A 19925-nucleotide genomic window follows, 5' to 3' on the forward strand; every position below is an offset into this window, starting at 1 on the left:
CCTAAGGTACAGTAAGCGGTCTTGCATTCAGATTCCAAGTAACAGGCTAGTAAGAGACTAGAGTCCCCGTGCACCTGTGAAATCACAGAGGAAAATAACTTTATTCCTCCATTTGAAAAAAACACCACCACCAGCACCACCACCACGCACACAGGCACACAGTTCATTCTGACCACACTAGACGGATCCACTTACATTCTCACTCATGTCTCCATGCCTTAGTTCAGAGCTCAGCACTTTTTTTTTTTTTTTGTAAAGGGCAATATAATAAATATATTTGGCTTTGTAGGCCATCGAATTCCTGTTGCAAGTACTCATAGCTGCCATTATAGAACAGAAGCAACCACAGTATATAAATGAATGAGCATGACTGTGTTTCATTTCACATAGTTATTATGTCACAAAATATTGTTATTAATTTTTATTGAATCACTTAAAAAATATAAAATCTTCCTTAGCTCAAGTACCATACAAAAACAGGTGGTGGACTGGCTTTGGCTGACAAGCTGATAGTTTGACTCCACGTCCCCGTGCAAATCACATTGTAATTGTAATCCCCACGTGTCAAGGGAGGCACCTTGTGGGAGGTGATTGGATCAGGGGGGTGGTTTCTCCATGCTGTTCTCATGCTAGTGAGGGAGTTCTCACAAGATCTGATGGTTTTCAAAGTGGTAGTTTCCCCTGCGCTTGCTCACTCTCCTGCCGCCTCGTGAAGAAGGTGCTTACCTCTCCTTTGCTTTCTGCCATGATTGTAAGTTTCCCAAGGCCTCTCCAGCCATGTGGAACTGTGAGCCAATTATACCTCTTTTGTTCATAAATTACCCAGTTTCAGGTAGCATCTTTATAGCAGTATGAAAATGGACTAATACACAAGCTGTAGTTTGCCAAACCCCAGTTCCCTTCATCCAGTCAAGCAAGCGTGTATCAAGTACTTCTTTAGGGGAGGGCCCTGGAAATATGATGATGGATAACATAAGCTCTCAGTACTTAACAAGCTTGCAGAACTGGGAAGTTGGGAGATGAGACTAGGAAAAATAGGTCGACCCCTCCTTCCTGTTCTGCTGCTCTCTTGAACCCCACTTAGTGTTTCTTCTTTCCGAGCTTAGACAGATGGTAAATGAATTCAGACACATCCTTACCAGGACTTCTGAGTTCCTCCACCCCCTCCCATCCATTGCACCCATCTAGCCTGCCTGCAATCCTGGATGAACCCACCCTCACACTTTTCTGCTGCTAGGCAACCAAGCATTGCTGGGGAGAACCTGTCCACCAAGGAGAATAGTGCCATTACAAATACATGGTTCCGAATTCATCTGTGTCCATGTATAAGTGGCCCTGCAATACTACTGTAAACTCTACTCAATCTATAGTTGCTTTTTTGATGTATGATAGATGATATTTTTAATAGTCAATTTTTTTCTAGCACTATTTAATGATTTCTGATGTTTCTTTCATCATGTTGAAAGATCTTACATATGGTCTGTAAGGCTGTCTAACTTGTCATTTAAATATACAAGCAAACTTGGATACTCTGTGCTTAAAACCTTCAGTGGCCTCCTTATTGACTCTACTGATTCTTACCCACCTGTTAGAATAACTACCTGGGAATTTTAAAAACCTGAATCCTAGATCCTTATTACTAGAGACATGAATTCAGTAGGTCTGGAGGGAGGAATGTTAGAATCTGTATTTTTCAAAGCTCCCAGATGATTTTGAGGAACCGTCATGTTTTGGAAACACTGACCTGTAGGGTAAGTTCTAAGCTCCCTCATGGCATCAAGGCTCTTCATTTTCTCTGCTCTTGCTCCCTTATCTGTCTCATCTACCTTCCTCATCACTGCCTTCCTTGCTGTCTCTTCTCCAGCCAATGTGAACTCAGAATTCATCTCTGCATTCTTGCTGTACTCTGTCCCTGGAACATCTTCTCACACCCTGTGCTTGCTCTCAAACTGAAGCACCATCTCCTCTGTGAATAAGCTATCTCAGAACCCCCCAGGTTGCCCCAACCTCCTTTGAGCCTCTGCTGTAGATTTTGGCATCTGTCTCCTATGAACCAAAAGGGATGCCTGAGACAGATCTCAATCGATTTAGAGGTTTATTTTGCTAAGGTTAAGGATGCATCTGGTTGGGGAGGGAAAAAGAGACACAAGCCACAGTAGGATCTGTGGCCTGCACTTTTTCCAAAGAGGGTTTTGAGGGTTTCAGTATTTAAAGGGGGAAAACTGAGCTGGAGAGGAAGGAGAAAAGAAAAAAAGGAGAGTAGAAAAAATGAGACAAACGGTTACTTTCTTGTGAGGCTTTGATTAGTGTGCACTGAATCCACATGTTGCATGTGCAAAGGGGAGGGTAAAGGAACCCTCAATTATGTATGCTTTGTGCGCAGTAAATCTGCACTTTACATAAGATAGAGTAAACAGACTCGTGGAAGAAGTCCAGTATGCATTGGTCTGGGGGTGAGCAGTAGGACAATTTCTAGTCTGCTCTTGTTTCCAACTTGTGAAAATAAGCTGTTAATTTACATTGTCCAGGTGAGGGAGACCACCTGGGGAGACAGCTGTTTAGAAACAAAAGGAAAGATGGTTTTTGTTTGTGTGACTCAGTTTCCAAGCTTAACTTCCCCTTTTCTTGTAGTGAGTTTGTGATCCCAATATTTTATTTGCCTTTTACAATCACATGGAATGGCATCCATTTATTTAGAATTGTCTCTCTCTCCTGTCTCCTCACCTGCTGGAAACTGTGAGCAGCTTTATGTCCCTGTGCCTGGCAAAGCACCTGGCACCCACCATCATGTAGGAAATACTCAATAAATGTCCGCTGTCCTGGAGTCCCAGGGGCCCAGAGGAGAGCGTTGTCTTTCTGGCATTCTGCCCCAGGTTGTGCTCAGGCTGTTGCATTGAGAGTCAGTTCTGCTGGCCTGGGACTGGTCTCTAAGTGTCTGCCAAAGTCTTGTTTATAACTGACCCCCAGTATGAGCAATACAGTACACCCTGATCCCCGCAGCTGTGCCCAAGACTGAAAGGCCACTTTGAATCTGGAAGAGTCACAGAAAGATCACTGCAAATTGATCCAGTGCCGATCTACATTTCCTTCTAACCTACTGACATCTGATCTGAAGTGTAGAGGAGGATCATCATGCTTATTACTCAGTAAGACTAATTCCAAAATGTAAAAACATAAGTATTACTCTGCCAACTGTTTTATAAAACTACATGTAAGATGACATCATCACAGCCTCATGTAAACCAGATGTTCTCCCATTCTTTTAAGTCCCTCCCACTGAGAAACATGACATAGTATTGAAGTGAAATACCGTTTGTTCTAACTGTAATGAAGCCTACCTCCACTGAAGGCTCCTTTTCATCCTTCCTTTGAGATTCAAGCTGATACCAGGGATCACGCATACCATTTTAAATGGAGCTTTAGCCTTAAAGAAGGTGCTGGGGGGGAAGAAAAAAAAAGGAAAAAAAACTCTGAAAAGGCAGGGCTAGGAAAGCTACGTTCACTGGAGGGACTGTTAGGATGAAAAGTATAAGAAGGAAAAGAAAAAAAAATGGGAACATAACAATGGGGTTTTATCATAGTGTTGGGAAACCACCGTTTCAAAGGTGAAAGTGTCCTTTTACAGTCTCACGGCGATGCCTGGCAGGAAGTGTGTTTGCTCTAAATCCTAATTTGGGCGTGTTCCTGTAGAAATGTTGAACCTTCTCCTGAGGGAAACAGAAACTCAATCAGGCAGGAAACTAGATACTGAGAAAAGAGTTGTAGCTCAGCGTGGCTACAAGTAACTGGTGTGGAAGCAGAGTGGAGAGAAAACTTGTTCCTCATTAGAGAGAGAGCCACGCTTCTCCCTGCTCACAATGAGAGGCCAAAGATTATCCTTGGACATCCAGATTTTCTACTGTGCCAGACCTGACGAAGAGCCTTTTGTGAAGGTATGTTGGAGTGTGTCCCGAGGACTAATAAGGTGCTGGTGAATTCTCAGTGATCTGCCTCCGAGTTTGCTTTGAGAGTCGTTCTAATTAGAAAGGATTGTGCTGTCATTTCACCAGCAGGTATTTTATTCGTTGTGGAGAGGGTTATGGTGTGGCTGCCTCTTCTTGTTGGAGCCAGAAATCCATATTTGATTTTTTTTCATTCCACAGCCTCATTTTATACTTGTGATAAATGCAAAGTTTGCCAAAAACAGAGTGTTTTATTTCATTCATTTACATGCTTGGTTTGTGATTCTTGATAGTGTTTTCACTACGGAAACACTCCCCCAGAAGATGGTAAAATTAGTAAGCTTAATTTTCTTACTTGTAAATCTGGCTCAGACGCCAGCGGGTACTTTGTATCTGTCATTGTGCATATTGGAAATTGAGTAATACACTACTGCCTGACAACTTGCACTGGATTTAAGTTAAATGTTTTTCTCTATAATACAAAATAATTAATACTAGTAAATTTTGGTGAATTAGTTGTCTAATATAATCCTTTACTTGATCTTACACAAAAGACCAAGAAGCCTAATATATATCCTTCAATTTAAAAATAATCCAGTGATTTATCCATAATTTAAGAAGGGCCAAAAATGGATTTTAGGGTAAAATGAACTTTGATAATTCATAAGCATAGCTATAGTTAAATAATAAACGTTTTGTACAATATGATGTTTCTGGGTTTAGAAGGGGAGAATATTTTTATCATCTCTGAACGGTATATAAATAATTGTAACCTAGTTGTAATTTAGACTAAAGCTTCACATTTCTTTGTACTCGTGCTCCCGGGAGCTGTTATCATTCATTATTTCTAACAGAAGTGGTTTCTATGTGTACAACCTAAAGAGAAAACATCAGGAAACTGATTAAAAACTATCCTTATCATTGCAAACTCCCTATGTATAGAAGTCTTACTGAATGATCTCTGATTAGTCCTTCAACAATTCAGATGCTAAATCTCAAGGCTAAAGGAGAATCATTTAGGGCATTTCAAAGGTAGAAAGCTGTACTTCTGGTGTTAAATACTATTCTCAGTGACCGAGCAATCAGCAGCTATAGTAAAACTGGAAAACTCGTGACTTTATTTATTTTATTTTTATATAGAGTTGGGGGTCCTGTCATGTTGCCCAGGCTGGTCTCAAACTCCTGGGCTCAAGCCATCTTCCTCCTGCCTTGGCCTCCCAAAGTGCTGGGAATACAGACATGAGCCACCATGTCTAGCCTTGTGACTTGTGACTTTAATTTATACATATTAACTGCCTCACTGTACTGTCTTAAATTGTTCGTTTGTTCTGAAACTGAAAAATTAGCCATTTCCCCAAAGTCCTGTTCAGCTGATTTCCTGTTGCTGAAGTGCCACGTTTTCAGGCAGCGGTGTCCCTGGAGTGATTTTTTTTATTAGCAGTTAGAAGAAAAGCCAGTAAGTTATTTCTCTTGGCTTGTTTTCTCATTTCAGATCATCACTGTTGAGGAGGCAAAGCGCAGGAAGAGCACATGCAGCTACTATGAAGACGAGGATGAGGAGGTGCTGCCTGTCCTACGGCCCCACAGTGCGCTCCTGGAGAATATGCACATCGAGCAGGTGGGCTGGCACTGGCCACCAAGGGTCGAGCTTCCTAGGCTTTAAGAAGTATTTTCCTTGGCCAGGCGCAGTGACTCACGCCTGTCATCCTCGCACTTTGGGAGGTCAAGGCAGACGGATCACTTGAGGTCAGGAGTTTGAGACCAGCCTGGCCAACGTGGCAAAACCCCATCTCTACTAAAAATACAAAAATTAGCTGGGTGTGATGGCGCACGCCTCTAATCCCAGCTACTCAAGAGGCTGAGACAGGAGAATCATTTGAGCCCGGGAGGTGGAGGTTGCAGTGAGCCAAGATCGCACCACTGCATTCCAGCCTGCGCAACAGAGTGAGACTCTGTCTCAAAAAAAAAAAAAAAAAAAAAAAAATTCCCATCCCTGAATGCATTTGCCCTTCTCACTCGGGCTAAAGGATGAGGCTTGTGAGGAAGGAGGAACGCCAGCAGCCCACTAAGGCCAGTGCCCCCTGCTCTGCCTCTGAAAAGTTGCATTCCCTGCTGCCTTCTTGGTAGTACGAGGAGTTGGTCAGACACTAACATCCTTCTCTCAAACATGAAGGAAAAGCCATTTCTAATCTTAAAAAAATAAAAATTGTCAGTGTCCTACCATAGTCCTAATACACTTTTAAAAGGATCCAAATTTATCCTCGTAATTATTGCAGAGTTCCAATAGCTTTGATGTATCGGGCTCAATAAAAGTAAAATAGCAAATACACTGTTTGCTTTATAAAAAATACCTACCTGTGGAAAATTTTCCCTTTTCTATAATTTTCTTTGTGTACTTTATAGTTTCTGAATGTTTACTTGAAATGTATGAAATATTATAATGCACTTATGTTTGAAGTGTAGTAAGGAATCTCTGGCATTTCCCTCACCAGTCAGCTTAGAGACATGAATTTTAAAGACCTTAAAGAATCCTTAAGTTCAGCTCCCAAGTTTACCGAGGAACCACGAAAGACCCAAGAAAGCCAAGAAGCTTGACCCAGTAATTATAGAGATGGGGGATTCACACTGACACTGGAACTGATTTTAAGCACTCTGAAGACTCAGCACTTCATGGCCTCCTTTGGTAATATTCTTGAAGATATATCCATTATTGGTTATTTATGGCCAAGTTTAAATATTGATGCAGGTGAAAGATATTGGTGCAATAAGAACAGATGACACCTGACTTCTAACACTAAACGTCCCTGTTTTTTTGCCCTCACGTCTGTGCAAAGCTGCAGTTGTCAGTAGCAGTTCTGAGCCTCTGAGTGTTTAGAAAGAAAACTTCGGAAAATATGAACTGTTTCGTAAAAGCCAGGTTGAAGTGGAAAAGAACGGCGTGTGTCTAGTTTATACCTCTTTATCCTGCTTATTCTGCATCTTCAAATATATAGTAGGATAGGGACTCCATAGTCATGTCCCTGAATGGGAAAACACCTCCTGGGAGTATCCTTGCCAAGGTAAACACTGTCGAACAATCATTTTCTTGGTTTAGAATAGCAAATATTTGCCAGAGTAAGGAGGGGCACTATGTAAGTGTATGACACTGAATTTGAACGACAGGCGTTTGTTTTGTGCCACATGTTCATGAGCAAGTTGTGTGTGAACCTTCTGTTTACATCTCTTCCTTTGGCTTTGTAGCTGGCCCGACGCCTTCCTGCAAGGGTGCAAGGGTATCCATGGAGACTGGCCTATAGCACGTTAGAGCACGGGACCAGCTTGAAGACGCTCTACCGAAAATCGGCATCACTAGACAGTCCTGTCCTATTGGTCATCAAAGATATGGATAATCAGGTGAGGCCTGTCCCTCTTATAAAGAATATTTTTTAATGATAATTTTTCAAAATTCTCAACAGTAGAGAGACTAGTACCATATACTTCCATCACCCACATTCCACAGTTAACAGGATTTTGCCTTCTCTGTCTTTTTTTATCCTTGTTTTTTCTCTGCTGAAATATTTTGAAGTAAATGCCAATCATTATGGCCTTCCACCCTTACATATTTCAGAATCATCTCCAAAATGAAAATGGATCATACTTCCAAATATAGTCACATTCTAAGGAGCTTTATGATATCCTACAGCCTAAAATCTGGAAAGTAGGGGTAGAGTGAGATCTGGATTTGGAAATAGTTGCAGAAATAAGTTCCAGTGCCATACCAGCTCCTTTCCCGGGTAGCCAAAGTAGTGCCCACAAACCTTGCCTGCGTTTTGGATATGATGGAGAGCCAGTCAAGGCCATAGTGTGCTGTGCCTGAGAGGCCCAATTGTTAAGAAACCACAGAAAATGCACTGTACCATTCTTGATTGTACTTTTGCCTGTGTTACAGTTAGTCTTTCTTGGAGGAACTAGTGAAAACTAGTTATTACCCCTGTGTCCCTGCACTGTTATCTCTTCCCACAAGTCAGCTCAAAATGCGAGTGGAATCTGTCCAGGTTTTTTTTAGTCACTTCCCAGTCAGTCTCTTCCATCACGAAAGGAAGGCACCATTCACATCTGCTCATTGCTCATTTCAGTTTGACTTAAGGTTTTAAGATGTGGCATTGACCACATTTTCTGGCATTGAAGCAGATTTTACTCAACATTTACTCATTCATTCATTTATTCACCCATTCAGCAAATATCTGATTAGTGCCTGCTAGGTGCTAGGCACTATTAAGCATTGGGGAGCTTACTGTGAAGCACAAAATTTTTATACTGAGACATATCCACATTGTAATGAGCCATATACATGGGATCATTTTATGGGAACTAGAATTTTGCTGTCATGATTTGTCTTGGGAAAAATTAGGGAACAAATGGGGGGACCAAAGATATTGTCTTTCTTAACAGTGATCTTTGTGACTTTATTGTAATATTATTGTAGCTTAAGAGTTGTGGGAATTAATTTAGCTGTCATTGTTACTATTGTTATTTCCTGATTGCTGACATTTTGCTTAATAATGATCCAAACTGAAAGGTGGGTAGAGTCAAGATAAACAAATTAAAATAATGATAACATTTGGTTTAAAAGGGACTTAGGAATTTAGTGAGATGTTTGAGAATTGGATGTTATGTTTTGGATGAAGTATGGCTATATTATCTTAGAGCACACATACAGACTCTCACCTAAGTATAGATTATTTGTCCTGTTTATTTACCAAAATATCACACTTGTTGAGGAATGTGATGGTTCACACAGAACAGGTATTGATGAAGCACAGTTTTACCAAGCTTCCTGTGAGGTTTGTAAAGGAGGCCTACAACTGAAGGTTACAGTCTTGTCACTGGGTGGAGTCTTGCTGAGTCATGTACCCTGGAGGCACTTGTGTTATTTGAGGACAACCAGACACTAACTTTGCTTTCTGCACCCCATCTACCCCGAAGGGGAAACTGTGGCTTTGCTGTGTGAGAGAACATGATAGAACAACACCTGCAAATGTGTCTGAAAATGAATTATATGAAATTCTAATATAAAAGTGAAAGAACCATAGCTTGTAGAAATAACAAAAACAACAATCACTTAAAGTCTCTAGAAATTATTCTAAGCAAATGAGGGAATATTTATTCAAGAAAATCGAATTAATCTTAGTTATAACAGTGGGATTCTGTGGCACTTGAGGCACAACCCTCTCCCTTCCCTAACCCCCCCACTGAGACTGACAGTGGTTCCACTCTGGGCATGTGTGGCCAAGAAGATGGGGCACTCTCTTCCCACAGCTGCCAGTCAAGGGTTATGGTGTACCTCTCTTGCTGCGGGTCCTCTGCATTTCCCACCCAAGGTCTGTGTTTCTGAGGCTAAAATCCAAGCAAGTGTGGCCTAGAGGTAGGGGGCTTTCTTCTACCCACCCTCCACTCACAGAGCCATGCTCTACCGTAGGCATGGCAGGCTGAGAATACTGGGGTCTCTACTGCTCTTGTTTCAGCTCACAGGGCAGAAGTTTTGCACCTGATGAGGCAAGCCAAGACCAGAGGCTACTGTCACTGTCTAGTCCCTAGCTTCAGAGCAGTGGGTTAGAGATTTTTTTCCCAGGGGAAGAGGCAGGCCACAGGACATAGAGTTCTAAAGCTCCACCCAAAGGAACTGACTTTGTTTTGACACACATGGAGAAGTTCAAACCAAAGGGCACTCTAGAAAACAATGAGAATTTTGGTGTTAAGAAGAAGGTTGTAGCCATGAAGGCAACAAATTAAACTGTAGACCACCTACTTTACCAGAGAGATCCAAGAAAAGAGACAGCTAAGGAGAGCCTTTCTGGATTCAGGGGAAACTTCATAGTCTGACCAAAGAAACTGTCCATGCAAAGGAACCTACATTTAATTGAATCAGACTGCAGAATAATGTATACCACCAGGCATTGTTGAAAACGATAGAACAATCATCAGGCAGTTAATAGAGACTAATTACTAACTTCTAGTGAGGTATAAAAATATTGCTCCTATTTTACTCTACTACATCTTTTAACTTTTTGTGGTACTAATGTTATGCATGTTACATCTGTATATACTACAAATATAGCAATAGATTGTTATGATTACTATGTTACATAATTTTATGTCTGCTAAGGAAGTTGAGAGAAGAAAGGAGAGCAAATGTACATTTATATGTTTTGTTATATGACTTTCCTTTTATCATTTCTGGGTTACTCTTCATCTATTCCCTTGGATTCCTTTGTTCTGCTATTGCTAAATGTATTACATTTTTATATGGTATAGGTTGAACAGCATTATTATATAAAAGTTGTTTTATATAATTTCTTTTTAAATACATTAATAGAAAAAAAGACATTTTCTCATAATCACAATGCAGTAGATCTAACAAAATTAACTGTAATTCCCTAATATCATCCAGCCCTTAGTCTTTAAATGCATTTCCAGAATTGCTAAGAAAATTTTAGCTATAAGGCCAGGTGTAGTGGCTCACACCTGTAATCCCAGCACTTTGGGAGGCCGAGGCAGGCGGATCACCCGAGGCCAAGAGTTCAAGACCAGCCTGACCAACATGGTGAAACCCCGTCTCTACTAAAAATACAAAAATTAGCCAGACTTGGTGGTGTGTGCCTGTAATCCCAGCTACTCAGGAGGCTGAGGCACGGGAATCGCTTGAACCTGAGAAGCGGAGGTTGCAGAGGGGCCGAGATCGTGCCATTGCACTCCAGCCTGGGCAACAGAACAAGACTCCATCTCAAAAAAAAAAAAAAAAAAAAGCGGGTGGGTGGAGAATTTTAGCTAAGAAAGAAAATAATTATTTAAAATTCTATGAAGGGTATGAAAATAAAGATAACTTTCCTTGTTGACTGATCAGAGAGGGACTCATTTTCTTCCACGTATGGCCACTGCCATTTTTGTCATATTTTAATGCCATGCTTTAAAAAATAGATGCCTATTTTGATTGTATTTTAGTTCTTTTTCTGGACGATCACCAGAAGAAGGGCAAAGTATTTTTTTTTGTTTTGTTACTGTGCTATATCTAGGGAAAGGTTTGGTAGCAGGAAGTATGAACAATACTGGTTAGAAAGAGTTTCTAGCTTTCTACCTAATACTTAGGTGTTACAAGTAGCCAGGAACTGAGTGTAAGTGGTGAAAAAGGCAGCAGAGATTGTGATCTAATTGAAATAATTCTTGAAAAATGCTATGACATTTTCCAGATAACCTACATTTAAAGCAATGTTCCTCAAATGGGATTTGAAATAGGAAGAATGTCTGAATCACCTAGGGACATTTTCAAAATACATATGCTCACCCCTGCAAGAGCTGATCAGGATGTGAACAGAAGGATGAGATGCTGAGGCTGTAGGCGGACACATTCTGAAAACAGTGCTCCTCATGTAGCCTGGCTCCCCTTCCAACCCCGACAAGAAAAAGTACAAGAACCATTGATTTAAACACATCCAAGTTACCTTTCAAGGCCATGATATTACAGAGTTGTTTCTTAAACATCACTTTGAACTAAACTATAGTAAATCGGTCATTTTTAAGCATATAATTTTAATTGAATAAGCATATTAATAACTCATTGTTACAAATCAAAAGAAAGGAAAGTTCATTTTCTCTGGGGAAATGCCCAGCATGACTCCACTTATAAAATACAGAAGAGATGTGACTATGTTTTCCCAAGCATTCATTTCTGTGCACAAGATGTATCTTGTTGCTTAATGTTTCTATTATGTTATGCATATTCAATAACAGAAATTTGTCTCCATAGTGAACTTTGGAAATCTTTTAAAATTGGAACAAATTGTTAGCCTTTGGCAAACAAGTTGTCTGAGCTTTGTCAGATGAATTTTGCATGCATCAGGAATGCTGGCTACTTGGGTTCCAGTTAGAGCTGGGGATATTTGTTTATTCTTTTATTGGTGGTCTTTTTAAGTTTGAGTGCCAGTTTAGTAATAATCTTTGCTGAAATAGATCTCAGAACATGATATATCGAAAATATTCCAGAAAGCCTTGCTTTGGGGATTTAGGTTTGAATGTAGGTAACATTTCTGTTTTCTTTTGACAGATTTTTGGAGCATATGCAACTCATCCTTTCAAGTTCAGTGACCACTATTATGGCACAGGCGAAACTTTTCTATACACATTCAGCCCACATTTCAAGGTACCTAGATAGGAGAAATATCCCACTCCCATATGTCACAGTGTCCGCAGTTGGGGAAGGGGATAGGCATTGGGGCAGTTAGCTGTCCTGTAACTTCTCCTCCTCCAAGCTGGGTCAGCCCTTTATAACTGTAGCTCACAAACTGCTTGGGGTCCTGGCCTTCTGGGCTGCTCAGGCTGGGATCCAGGGAGTCACAGGTCAGAGACACCACGTGTCTGAAAGGTCTTCCTTCGTTCATAACCCCTTGGGAGGTCTCATCCTGGTGTGGGCCAGGTCTGGCAGTCAGGAACTTCCTCAGTCAATGGGGTGAGGTGGTTCCCTTTTACACATAGATACCATTTCATATTTCCTCATTGCTAATTCTCCAGATTAAAATGTCTGTTTTCTTTTTTGTGTTTCTTCCCCAAGGTCTTTAAGTGGAGTGGAGAAAATTCATATTTTATCAATGGAGATATAAGTTCTTTAGAACTTGGTGGTGGAGGGTAAGGTTTTTGTTGTTTTTGTTTTCTTATTGTTATTTTACCACCTGACCTGAGTGGGTCTGTTTTGACCCACGTAGTTAAAACTTCGGTGTCAGGTTATTTTAGCTAGTCCATGTGCTTAGAGGAATTAGGACAGTGGCCTAATACATGACACAAAGAATCAAAGATAGAATATTTATGTGTCTAAATGAGGGACTGTTACCACTTGTCTTTTAGAAAGACTAGTCATTTAAATGAAATAAAGGAAATGTATCCTGGTTTTTTAAGCAGTTAGGAATTTTGCCTGTAAACAGTATAAAGGAAAGAAGATGGGGGCAAGAGAGAACAATGTGCCATGTGCCATGTAAGATAGAAGTATTTTCACCTTTTTTTTTTTTTTAACCTTTTCAGGGGACGATTTGGTTTATGGCTAGATGCTGATTTATACCATGGACGAAGCAACTCTTGCAGCACTTTCAATAATGATATTCTTTCCAAAAAGGAAGACTTCATAGTTCAGGATCTGGAGGTGTGGGCATTTGAGTGAAATTCAGACTGCCTTAAAATATAACATTTAAAAGACTGGGTTCAACCAGCCCTCCTAAAGCTGGCTGGAAAAAGAAGCCCCAGCCCAGGCTGCCTCATCCCACCCCAATGCTTCCTTTTTGCCATCATCTCAGAGCATGATCACATTGCAGAAAAATTCTGGAAGGTCCACGTGGAGGGCAGACATTGAAGAAAGAAACTTAAAGTCCAGGTTGTTGAAAAGACTTTGTACTTCCACTTCCTTCAAATCCATACAGTGAGGAATCAGAGTGTTTATGGATATATGAGTTGAATGCAATTTTTATTTTTGGTAACTGTGAAAAAAAAGATACTGTGGATATATACATGCCTTGTGTATTTATCAGCATAATTTTCATTACCAAAATGTACAGCTATTATTTGCCATGGAAAAGGTTAGTCTCATTTAGAAAAATTGTAAGTGCACAGCACTTAAAGGGAATATATGAAGTTTTTTTTAAAAAAAAAACTTTTATTTATTATTTGTAGTGTATTGTCTGAAATGTGTCAGCAGGTTTTTTTTCTTTTAATGTGTCAAATCTTGAAATATTAAATGTATACATTTTGTGCTATGTTTTGGGAACAAATCTGTTTGACTTATATAGTTTTATATTGAATTTTTTTTTTTGCCCTGATTGTTTAGGGTGATAGATCTTAAGCAGCATATATCTATGTATCTGTATGTGGATATATAAAGATATATGTGTGTGTGTATGTATATGTACATATACATATATATGAGTGTATAATTCTAAATTTCTAAAACCTCATTATGAATGTTCATCAATTTGACTATTATAGGCCAGCTTTCCATTTAGTCAATAAAAGGGTACATTTTTAGTTACTTACCTTGAACATATTCGTGTGAAAAAGAATACATCATTTCTCACAGTCTTAAGTTGATATTTATAGAAATGAATACCTTTGTGAACCTAGACTTAGAACAAATCCTGCTTTTGAAAAAAAAAATGTTTTGCTTCTTATAAAATCATGTGTGTTAATAACAAAAACTTTATTTTCGGAATGTTCTTTGTATAACTTTTCCAAGCTTTTACATTAATGAGCAGGCCTCTGTCTTAAAAGAGACTCAGTATATTAATTTCTGCATTTTTAAAATCAAATGAAAAACGTCAAATTGGACCAATTGTCTTGGTTTGTAGATTCATTTATTTGAGAAAAAAAATACAAAGAAATGCATTCATATCAAAATTGGAATAGAAAGGAAACCCTATTTTTAAGATATCAACTTATTTTCACATCATAAAACATCTATTACATAAAATAAAGGGCCAGGCACAGTGGCTTTTGCCTGTAATCTCAGCACTGTGGGAGGCCGAGGCAGGTGGATCACTCAAGGTCACAAGTTTGAGACTAGTCTGGACAACATGGTGAAACCCGGTCTCTACTAAGAGTACAAAAATTAGCCGGGTGTGTGACGGGTGCCTGTAATCCCAGCTACTTGGGAGGCTGAGGCAGGAGAATTGCTTGAATCCAGGAGGTGGAGGTTGTAGTGAGCCAAGATCGTGCCACTGCACTCTATCCTGGGTGACAGCAAGACTCTGTCTCAAAAGTCATAACAATAATAATAATAAAGACCTAACCAATATTATTGATTACCAGACTTTTATGAAAGCCGAAGACTGCTTGCTAGTAGGAAAAAAATTCTAATAATAGCCAAAGCTGAAAAATGGTCTGTCATAAATTATTTCCCCGGTAATTTTTGAAAGGAAAAAATTTATAACGAGTACTATTTGCATATCCGCATTTAAAAAAACAATTCTTAGAATATTTCCTTTACATTATTCTCCTATTTTAGACAATTTGTAAAAGAGAACAAATTGTCCAGTGGCCTCCTGTCAGATCAACAATTATTATACTCCTTACATTCCATGCAAATGTAAATGAATGCTAGAAAATTTTAAATCTGTAGCCTGGGCGTACATTTCACTCAAGCTCTCCTACTGAGACTCTTGACTAACAGCATACTGGCAGTTTCACCTTAGCCTGCTCGATAAATAATGTGTTGGTGTGAGATATCAGGAATGTCTCATGATATCACGTTTACCATTTACACCATCTGCAACCATATGCTATTAATAAATAAAATGGAAAAAAACAAAATGGTCATTTTGCATATACTTCACTCTGACCTAGTTTAGTCCATGATACTATAATTGTGAGAGCATATCCACATGCTGTGTTCTCTATGTAAAACAGTATTGTCCATTCAAAAATGTGTGACCCTTCATTTATGGATATTGACTATATGTAATGCAGTGCTATCCCAATATTTTCAATAAAGGAATTTATGCATTCAATGATTTTCTTTCCCAAAGATTCATTCATCAGGTATTTACTGGGTACCAGAGTGTTTACTTTTGTGAGAGGATGGTGAAATATCCAAGACTAAACAAGGTCCAGAGCTCATGTTTTCACTGCTGCCCTGGAAACTCCCTCTTCATTCCCTGTAGCCACCCTCCTAATGGTCTCATCAGTTCATGGAAACTGCTCTCATTATATTTACCAGAGACAACTCCTGGCTGTATCTAACAGTCACTTTTCTAATCTTTCTAGCTGTGCTATGAATGACGACCTCCTCCTCTTAACATCTGTCTTAACCTACTTCATAATTTCCATGAGAGACACCTTAATCTCTGATAAATTTTCTTTGGCATCCTGACACCTAGGCCCTAGATGTCAGGCTAGATGAAGACCCCAAGCAGTCTTCATTGCTTCATAATTCCTCAGTTCATAAGTCCATATCAAAGGACTTGGGTGGGAGGGGGCAACCAAATGTTTCTTCAGACTGTTGAAAATGATTAGATGCATCCCTGTGCTACAAGCCACCAGAGACATCCTGCACTATTATAAGTAAGTCTTCCCTTAATTTCATTTCCCTCTCCTTGATGCCTTTTAAAGTTTTAGAGACACATTGGTATGGTTTGGCTCTGTGTCCCCACCAACATGTCATTGGAATTGTAATCCTCACATGTTGAGGGAGGGACCTGGTAGGATGTGATTAGAACATAGGGGTGGTTTCCCCCATGCTGTTCTCATGATAGTGAGGGAGTTTTCATGTGATCTGACTGTTTAAAAGTGTTGGGCAGTTCCACCCTCACTCTCTCTCCTGCTGCCATGTAAGATGTGCCTTGCTTCCCCTTTGCCTTCTGCCATGATTGTAAGTTTCCTGACGCCTACCCAGCCATGTGAAACTGTGAGTCCATTAAACCTCTTTTCTTTATAAATAACCCAGTCTCAGGTAGTTCTTTATAGTAGTGTGAAATGGACTAATACACACACGAAACAGCATTAATAAAAGAATTACTCTCCTTTTGAGGAAGGCATTGAGAATCTCTTAAGCCAGAAAGGGGTGTTATGTTTCATGCTTTTCTTAGGATGCCTAACCTATTTTTACCAATTTAATTCGATACAGAAAGGTAAGGAGGTTAGAAACTGAGGGAAATTCCAGAAAACTCAAGAGAAGTGAAGCCACACTCATTTCTTGTGCATGTATCAAAAGTACCTTTGACCACTTCCTTCTGCCCAGTGAGGTCACATACTCTTAATCAGAGGAAGCCCCGACTTCAAAGCATCACATTCTGTGTCACCTCCTGGCTTATGACCATTATCCATTGTAAGCCCCTAACAGAAGGTGTCTTTACTGAAAAAATAAGCTTCACTCTTCACACCAAACACTTAAGATCTTATTCCCTTTCTATTTCAAATCTCTAGTGGTTCAGAATAAAAATTAGATATGAGCTATCTGGTATGGTCAATCAACCCAAGATATTGTCTCTTGACAGAGTATCTTTGAGGACTTTTTGTTTCTCTCTTGGATCAGCACCGTTCAATAGAACATTCTACAATGATAGGAATGTTTCAAGAATTTTCACTGTCCTTAATGATAGCCACTAGCTACCGTATTAATGTTGAACAATTGAAATGTGCCTTGGGTGACTGAGGAGCTGAACTTTTTATTTAATTTTAGTTTATTTAAATAGCCACATGTGACTGGTGGCTACCACATTGAACAGCACACCTCTAGATCAAGATGTTATTGCCAAATTATATTTTCATTGGCAATTAAGTCAGACTATGACTCCTTCACCAGAAGAGAACCTTTAGTTCCTGGCACTTTGTCTATGCCATTACAGATCTTCACACAGATTGGTACCATCTAAGGTTATCTAGTATGTCTCTCACTGTTTAGGTAGGTAGTTTATAAAGTGACCAGAGAGCTGAGTTACCTAACAGTCTCCCTAAACTGAAAAATTGGATCAACATAGGATTACAGGTCCCCATCTCTAATCAAAGGTAATGAAAACTGACCAGGTGTAGTGACTCACACTAATCCCAGCACTTTGGGAGGCCGAGGAGGATGGATCATCTTAACTCAGGAGTTCAAGTCCAGGCTGGGCAACATGACAAAAACCTGTCTCTAGAAAAAAAAAGAAAAATTAGCCAGGTGTGGCAGCATGCACCTGTAGTCCCAGCTACTCAGGGCAGAGGCAGGAGGATCGCTTGAGCCTGGGAAATCGAGGCTGCAGTGAACCAAAATCATGTCATTGCACTCCATCCTGGGTGACAGAGTGAAGCCCCTTCTCTTAAAAATGAGGCTGAGTGTGGTGGCTTACGCCTGTAATCCCAGCACTTTGGGAAGCCAAGGCAGGTGGATCACCTGAGGTCAGGAGTTCAAGACCAGCCTGACCAACATGGAGAAATCCTATCTCTACTAAAAATACAAAATTACAAAATACTAAAAATACAAAATTAGCGAGGCTTGGTGGCACATGCCTGTAATCCCAACTACTCGGGAGGCTGAGGCAGGAGAATCGCTTGAACCCGGGAGGCGGAGGTTTCGGTGAGCAGAGATTGCACCATGGCACTGCAGCCTGGGCAACAAAAGCAAAACTCCGTCTGAAAAACAACAGCAACAACAAAAGAAAGGTAATGAAAACCTCTCCTAGTGCCCAGGCCTTGTCTGACATAACGTTTTCCAGGCACGGCCTTCCTCACGTGTTTTTATTCCTGGGCTGGGCATTCCTCCGCTTATGGCAGCACTGTAGTATATCATATCCCTTACCAGGCAGCCTCTACAGTGCACGATGGTCCGCTGAAAATATAAACAACCCATTCCTTACATAGAATTGTGCATTCAGTCCCAAACCAACAGGAATAATGGAACATCTCAGAATGCCTTACACAGTGCTATTCAGTGACCAATGAAGATTCAGTAATCAACCTTCCTTAGCAAGTATGGCAGCTGGGATGCCCACTAGCCCTTCAAAGAACCTGCCTGTATGTGGAGAAAGTTTTCAATAGCAACTTGTTAGAATAAAAGGCAATCAAAAGCCATAGGGGATAACCCATGAAATAACTTTAGTGTCCGATTTACCATTAATAAGGGCCCATCATTTCATCAATCTCTTCACTTTCAGGGTTAGAAAGAGTAACCCTGACCTAGCTTGACATAACCCTTGAGGAAAATGCTAAACGAGAAACACAAGAAACATGTTCACTGTCAACAAGCTTAGGTAATAAAGCATGTCTTCTTGTGCCTCTGCAGCTAAAAAAAAATCTTCACCTTGACATCACTTTGAAAATATAGGAATTCAGCCAAATAATTCAGCTTTCCATCTCCATGGCAGTCCTTCTTGGCTTAACCTTATTTTCTACTGGCTGATGGATCAGCCACATTTTACCCCACAGTTGCCTGAGATCAGCCCTTTTAGGTTTAAAGACAGCAGTTAAGAAGAATGTTTCCACAAAGATATGCTGTTATGTTGTGTTGAGGTTTTGTGTCGAACTTGAGAGCTGTTAGAAGGCCTTGTTATTACTCCACGTGCAAAAAGACCCAGTCTTGTTGTCTCGTAGCATCTTGTTTTTCCATTAGATCCTGCAAAAGATCAGAAAAGTGGATAGGTTTGACCTGGAGGTATCCTAGAAAGAGTTTGGGGTATATGATATGAGCCCCTTTGCAGGTTATATAATTAGATCACCCAGGTAGACTATGCTAAAAATTTCTAAAGACTTCAAGAAGCATGGCTGGGCGCAATGGTTCATGCCTGCAATCCCAGCACTTTGGGAGGCCGAGGTGGACAGATCACTTGAGATCAGGAGTTCAAGACCAGCCTGGCCAACATGGCAAAACCCTATCTCTACTAAAAATACAAGAATTAGCTGGGCATGGTGGAAGACACCTCTAATCCCAGCTACTCATGAGGCTGAGGCAGAAGAATCAGTTGAACCTGGGAGGCAGAGGTTGCAGTGAGCCGAGATCATGTCACTGCTCTCCAGCCTGGGCGATGGAGTGAGACTTCGTCCCAAAAAAAACAAAAAGCAAAAAGACTTCAAGAAGAAACAAAGCATGGTTAAGGTATGGATTCTCTAGAGTCAAATGTCCAAAGTTTGAATCTCAGCTCTAGAGTTTACTAGCTATGTGACTAGCTATTTTACCTCTATGTGCTTGCATTTTCTTATCGGTAATGTGGGGATAACAATAACAACCACCCATAATCATACAATGATTAATGCACTTAAAATAGCCTGTCATAAAATAAGCATTACTAAGCACTAGGTAAATAAAATAATGGAGAAATTCCTTCATCTTATGGAGGAATCACCTAGTGATGTAACTAACAGTTGCAAAGGAAAGTTCATCTTTTAAGATAATCACTTATTTAGTTTTTAAAACTAATTTCAGAAATATTGTAATGCCTCTTATTTGCTGTTTAAATTTTTAACTAAGGTTTTGTTTCCTTCTTTTTTAATTTAAAAGTAATA

General features: G+C 40.0%; 1 protein-coding gene across 10 annotated transcripts in view; it reads left to right on the forward strand.

The window, feature by feature from the left end:
* The window catches only part of NCOA7 (nuclear receptor coactivator 7), a 155087-nt gene extending 139627 nt beyond the window's left edge, over window positions 1-15460 (forward strand). For 9 of the 10 annotated variants that reach the window (XM_008007151.3, XM_038000951.2, XM_008007152.3 and 6 more), the window contains 5 exons: window positions 5434-5559; window positions 7182-7334; window positions 12022-12117; window positions 12526-12599; window positions 12990-15460. In XM_008007151.3, the coding sequence (XP_008005342.2) occupies window positions 5434-5559; window positions 7182-7334; window positions 12022-12117; window positions 12526-12599; window positions 12990-13125 (585 nt within the window). In that variant the 3' untranslated portion in view covers window positions 13126-15460. Of the gene's footprint in view, window positions 1-4; window positions 3933-5433; window positions 5560-7181; window positions 7335-12021; window positions 12118-12525; window positions 12600-12989 lie in introns of those variants that run through there. The other variant, XM_008007156.3, reaches the window with a different exon arrangement.
* Window positions 15461-19925: the final 4465 nt, after the last annotated feature.

The sequence above is a fragment of the Chlorocebus sabaeus genome, chromosome 13 (assembly GCF_047675955.1).
Source record: "Chlorocebus sabaeus isolate Y175 chromosome 13, mChlSab1.0.hap1, whole genome shotgun sequence".
In the NCBI taxonomy this organism is placed as follows: Eukaryota; Metazoa; Chordata; class Mammalia; order Primates; family Cercopithecidae; genus Chlorocebus; species Chlorocebus sabaeus.